This window comes from Dromiciops gliroides, chromosome 3 (assembly GCF_019393635.1).
Source record: "Dromiciops gliroides isolate mDroGli1 chromosome 3, mDroGli1.pri, whole genome shotgun sequence".
Classification (NCBI taxonomy): Eukaryota; Metazoa; Chordata; class Mammalia; order Microbiotheria; family Microbiotheriidae; genus Dromiciops; species Dromiciops gliroides.
The window spans coordinates 157,314,729-157,320,728 of record NC_057863.1 but is presented as its reverse complement, the minus strand read 5'-3'; the positions used below and the strand labels follow the sequence as shown (position 1 = coordinate 157,320,728).

The following is a 6,000-nucleotide window of genomic DNA, read 5'->3' as shown; positions in this document are numbered from 1 at the left end:
TCTTGATGTCTAGCCTAGTGCACTTTCCACTGCCCAAGAAGACTGAGTTTTGTGTTTATGGAGGCATTTGGTGGAAACATCACCTTGGTCCTTAGAAAGTACATATATATTGACATAGAAGCATGTTAGGAAGAGTTATCTGGTCCTAGATAGTTGTAAACTGCTCTTCAGAAGCAAATATACTATGATTCAAAGCGGGGGCATGTTCTCACCTCCAGCTAATGATGTAAATTGGGAATATCACTTCAGTGGTTTCTTCTGTCCTACCCAATGAGGTTGAATTCCTAAACTGGAATTCCATGGCCTTTCTCAATCTGGCAGCAACTTTCATTTTTTTATATGAAGAAAAAAATACTTGAGGTTTTATTGGACTGCTAGTTCAATGTGAGTTAACAACATTAGCTTTTTAAAAATTCGGTAATAAACATTTTTATTTATAGTTTTCATTTCACCCAGTTCCATTCTCATGTTCTACATTGTAGCTAAAGTGCATGACTCTCTTATCTTTTGTTTTAGCCCTGTTCTTTTCCATCTCTGGAAGCCATTCACTGAGCCTGGAATATATACCATAATTCCCCCCCCCCCCCAATTCTGTTTCTTAAAATCCCTTCCATTTCCCAGGGTCCATATCAGGTGCTGCCTTTCTTCATGCCATCTCTGATCCACCCAGCTAGAAATGGTGTCTTCCTCATCAGATTTTTCATGACACTCTGGACACCTCTTCATTTTCACATTTTGCCTAGTATGTTTACATAAATGTCATCTCTCCTAGAAGACTGAAGGCAGGGAATGTGTTTGCAGGACCTAGTCTTGCTTCTAACTTTTTGTATTTGTATTCCCAGGATCTAACAAAGTGTCTGGCACATATTAAGTGCTTTGCAAATACTTGTTAATTGACTGATAATAGACACTTCATGATAAGCAAAGAAACTTTTTGTCTCTCTCACAAAAATGACAGCATCACCTATGGCTCCGTTTATGAACCTGGTGTCATAATTTCACACTAAACCCCCAAACCTTTTGGCCGCTCTTCTTCTTCTTCTTCTTCTTCTTCTTCTTCTTCTTCTTCTTCTTCTTCTTCTTCTTCTTCTTCTTCTTCTTCTTCTTCTTCTTCTTCTTCTTCTTCTTCTTCTTCTTCTTCTTCTTCTTCTTCGGCAATTGGGGTTAAGTGACTTGCGCAGGGTCACACAGCTAGTAAGTGTCAAGTGTCTGTGGCCATATTTGAACTCAGGTCCTCCTGACTCCAGGGCCGGTGCTCTATCCAGTGTGCCACCTAGCTGCCCCTCTTTATTCTTGAAAGAGAACACAAAACAAAAAAGGAATGAAACAGGATTAGGTGAAAACTTTGTTATTTGTGGGATTAACAAAGTAGCTTGAGGGGGCAGCTAGGTGGCGCAATGGATAGAGCACCGGCCCTGGAGTCAGGAGGACCTGACCTGAGTTCAAATATGACCACAGACACTTAACACTTACTAGCTGTGTGACCCTGGGCAAGTCACTTAACCCCAATTACCTCACTTAAAAAAAAAAAACAAAGTAGCTTGATATAGTGGAAAGAACACTGGATTTGGAGTCAGAAGGTTTTGCCATTAACTAGGTTGAGCAAGTAATTTAAGCGTCTTGTTGGCAAAACGAAGGTGTTAGATTAGAGGGCCCTGCTTTAACTCTATGATCTTGTTTTTAGACAGAAAGTGGAATCTAATTTAGAGAAGAACATAGCGCTCAATCTGAGTATGAGCTAGAAAAGACCCTAGAGATCATTCATATCCAATTTCATCATTTTACAGATGAAGACACTGAGAGGGACATATGGATATGACCCTCCACTGAGATGGAAAGTGCCCCCCCTTCGGCCTAGTGATCTGATCTCAAAGTCTTAAAGCCCTTTAGAGATGTTATTATGGTCAAATTAGATGTCTGTAAAAAGTATAAAAACTGCTTGATTTCTAATCCCGGTGTGTCACACCTCCTGGTTGTCCCAGTGATTGTGGTGCACCTTTCTTTCGAAAGAAATAAAATCAATGCTTCGGCCTCCTTTCTCCCCGAGTCTCTATTACAGGGGTCAGTGGATGTACTTCCCATCCCACTCAACACTGAGGTCCAGAAAGGTTGTGACTTGTTCAAGGTTACCTAGAGCATTAGGGAAACCACCCCTCATTCCGCTTTGTGTGGTTCTCTATAAGGGAGCTATCTATAATAGAGTAAGGAGCTGATATAGGGAAATTAGTCAAGGAAATCTTTGTCCCTCATTTATTAGTAAGGATCCTAGAACTTTTGTGTTGTTTGCACCAAGGAGAGCTCAAAGAAAACCCATCAGGACCTATTGGTTACTTCACTTTTGAAAGAAAGGAAGGGAGGAAGGCAGGAAAGAAGGGAGGGATGGAGGGAAGGAAGGAAGTTCTTTTGATTTACTCTACTGTTGGCTGCTGAAGTTTATTTCACATGTTCGTTAAAAAGAAGATGGCTAAATGATTCAGGGCCAGGGGACTGAGAGTAAGAATGGATCATAGTTTTGGAGTTGGAACGGATTTTAGAAATCATCTAGCTTAATTTCCTCTTTTTACAGATTCAGGACCCAAAATCATGCAGGTAGCAAATCCCCAAGCTGGGATTGGAACCAACGTGCTATGATTCCATATTCAGCATTCAGCACCTCCTTTCTTCCCCAGAAATTCCTGAAAGTGGGTTAAATTGAGAATAAGGGTTACATGGGATCAAAAGCAGAGCATTAATGGGCAGTGTGGTGTAGAGGGCAGAAGTGAAGATTGGCGTCACAAGTTCTGGCTTCCATTGCTACTGAGACCAAGGAAAGTTACTGAAAGAGCTTTATAAGAGGCGGGAAGGAATTTGTGTTACCTTCCTCCCAGGGCTACCCAGGGTAAAGTGCTTTAGACTTTCCTAAGCAGCTGTACATGTTTGAGCTTATTAATTCTTTCTTGAACTCTATAGTCCCCTCCCCCTCCCGTCCCCATTTACTTCCCTTCCCACGCTTGTGGGTGGACTCTTTTGCCTGGGTCCAGAACTAGGAGATGCAGGAACCCAGCGATGTCACTTTTTATTTGTCAGTAGGCCTGGTGCCAGCTGTGGTCATCGAGTTTCCAGCAATAAAGTCCCCTGGAGGTCCCTCCTCCGATTTTCTCCTCTGCCCTGGCCGTAAAGTCCATCGGATCGTCGGAGCATCCACTGGCTACTCTCCCTATTGTTTCCTTTCTCTCCCTCTCCCCCCGAGTCCCCCGTTCCGCTCGCATCTCGGATCGTTCGGAGTGGCCCGGGAAGGACTATTTATTTCCACGGGGAATGTTTGTTTTAGTCTAACTAGTAACAGCGTGACAGCTGAGGAACAAGGCGATGGAAGGGGGGAGGACACGGGGGAATTCTAAGAGTGGGTGGAAGAGCTAATTGCTTCCTCCTCTCTAGGCAGTTTGGTTACTCTCCCCGTGGGTACTCCGGCCCCGGAATTGGTGACTATGCTTGACCCTCGTGGCCACCCCGAGTTCCTGGTGACCCAAGACCACGGAGATCACTTCCCTCCCTCCCATTTCCTTGCCCTCCTCGCCGCCTCGGCCTGGGGGGAGGGGTAGGCTGACCCCGCCGCCGCCGCCGCCGCGTCGCCCCTTCTCCGCCCGCCCCGGCCGCTCCCGGAGCCCAATCAGCGTCGGCGGCGGCCGCAAAGCTCCTCCCCTCGGAGGAGCCCGCCCCCGCCCCCGCCCGAGGCCCCGGAAGGTGCGGAGCTCTCGCGGCTGCGGACTCGGGTTGCCGGGGCCGGCTGTCTGTCGGAGGCCGCCTCCTTCTCCCGGAAACACCGGGCGGGGGGGGGAGGGGGGGATCCCACACCCCGGGGCCGGCCGGGGGGAGGAGGAGGAGGCGGAGGCTGGGGCGGGGGCGGGGGCTGCTGCTGCTGCCCTGGGCGGGGCGGACACGGCTCCTGGCTGGGTGTGCGTGGGGAGTCGCCGAGCGTCCCGCGGCCGCCCCGGAGAGCCCGGAAGGAGCCGCCGCCGCCGCCGCCGCCTCTGCCAGCCCAGGAGGAGGAGGAAGAAGGAGAAGAAGAGAAGGCGCTGCTGCCCGGGCCGCCACAGCTGCCGCCCGACCGTCGTGCATGGAGACTGCGCGGCCCGCTCCGCGCCGCTGATCCCCGAGCCCCCGCCGCCCCGGCCGGGACGAGCGTGGGGGGTGCCGGGCTGGGCAGGCCGCCGCCGCCGCCCGCCCGTCCTGCTCCTCGTCCGAGTCGCCTGCCGCCGCCGCCGCCGCCGCCGCGGGGAAGGGGCCCGGCCTGGCCTGGCCCGTCCGGAGCGGCGGCGCAGCCATGGCTCACTCGCCCGTGCAGCCGGGCCTGCCCGGGATGCAGGTGAGAGCCGCCGCCGGGGGAGGGGCGGGGAGCGAGCGAGCGAGCGAGCGAGAGAGAGAGAGAGAGAGAGAGAGAGAGAGAGAGAGTGTGTGTGTGTGTGTGTGTGTGTGTGTGTGTGTGTGTGTGTGTGTGTGTGTGTGTGTGTGTTAGTGCGGATTGCACGGGAGTGTGAATGACTGAGAGTGAGTGAATGAGTATGAACGTGTGGGGATACGAGTGCGAGTGTAAGTGTGTGCATGCTTGAGTTTGAGTGCGAGTGTGTGATTGTGTGAAAATGCTGGAGGGAACCTATGTGAGTGAGTGTGCGTGGAAGTGTGAGTGTAACTTGGGGGGGAAGAAGGGGGAGCACGCCCCAGAACTTCGTCCAGTAAACACAGACACCCCCCACACCCCCTCCAACCACCCTTCCGGGAGGGGGGCCGCTGGCGAGGCCGATCCCGCCCCCTGGGCTGCCCCCCTCCCCCCGGGCTTTCCCTGGGCTGGGTGGAGGGGCCCGGGGAGGGCGAGGTCTCGTAGGCTCCGTGCACCCGGACACGCTGCCTGCCCAAGAGAGGGAGGGAGAAGGGAGGAGGAGGAAGTGGAGGAGGAGAAGAGAGGGTCCGGATGACCTTCCCCGCTGCGGGGGGGCTGTGGACGTGAACGTGGCCCTGGCTCCGTGGAGAGGCCGCCCATGCCTCCTGGGAGCGTTTTTATGGGGGGGGGCGTAGAGGAGGCGTGCTTGCTCCCCTCCCCAAAGGCTTCCCTCCCCTTCTCCCCAAACTCTTCTCACCCCTGTAGCCTTTCAGGTCCAGCCTTGGCTCTAGGGAGAATTGATGTCAAGAAATGCCCTTGGAGACCCCCTGTTTACAGTGGGTCTCGAGGTATAAACACCACTGGCTCTCTGGGCTGAAGTGGGAAATGGGGGTAGACGGTGCAGAAGCCCCCTTGGGGTACCACTCGAATGCCTGGGCTGGAGAGCGGGCTGTGAACTTGGGGGGGAGGGAGAAAAGAGAGCAGGTCCAGACTCGTCCTCTTCCTTGCACACCTGAACTGCTTCAGCTTCAGCCTACCTGCGGCGGGCCCGGGGCTGGGTCAGGATGGGGAGAGGGCTGCCCGGAGATGGGGAAGGCTCGTGATTGATTGCTGGGGAAGTCGGGGTGGTGGTGGTTGGGTTTTGGTGGTGTTTTTTCTAAACCTGCTTTGCAGGCAAAAGTTGTTAGGAGAGCTTTGAGTTCACATACTATAGAAGCATCAAACTTGGAGAAGCTAGTTTTGGAACTTTGTTTTGGTGCCAGTGAAGGAGGGAAGGAAGGTTAAGGTGGTAACCTCTGGAAGAAATCCCCTTAGGAGGCAATTCTTGTAGTGGATACAATCTTACTCGTACTCTATCTAATACTAGCCTCAGTCTCAACAAATTCCAGGACGACTTTTTTTTTTCTTTTTAGTTTGACTTCCTGTTTTCATGGGGTATAGTTTTAGCTACCTCAATGAACTTTATGTTAATACTTTCCGGCACCTTGACCAAAAAGTACGTATTTTGGAGCAATTTTTTGTCCAAATATGAAAATGTTTTGGCCATTTGACATACAGGGTTTTTTCCTAAATTCTTAGTGCAGTTTCAAACTATAGGATGACTTTTGGGATGCCCTTTATAAATAGTCCCCTCATATCTCCAT

General features: G+C 51.5%; 1 protein-coding gene across 1 annotated transcript in view; it reads left to right on the top strand.

Moving 5' to 3' along the window:
- Window positions 1-4,164: 4,164 nt before the first annotated feature.
- The window catches only part of STK24 (serine/threonine kinase 24), a 152,170-nt gene continuing 150,334 nt past the window's right edge, over window positions 4,165-6,000 (top strand). The window contains 1 exon segment of the mRNA XM_043994998.1: window positions 4,165-4,345. Within this exon segment, the coding sequence (XP_043850933.1) occupies window positions 4,304-4,345 (42 nt within the window). The 5' untranslated portion in view covers window positions 4,165-4,303.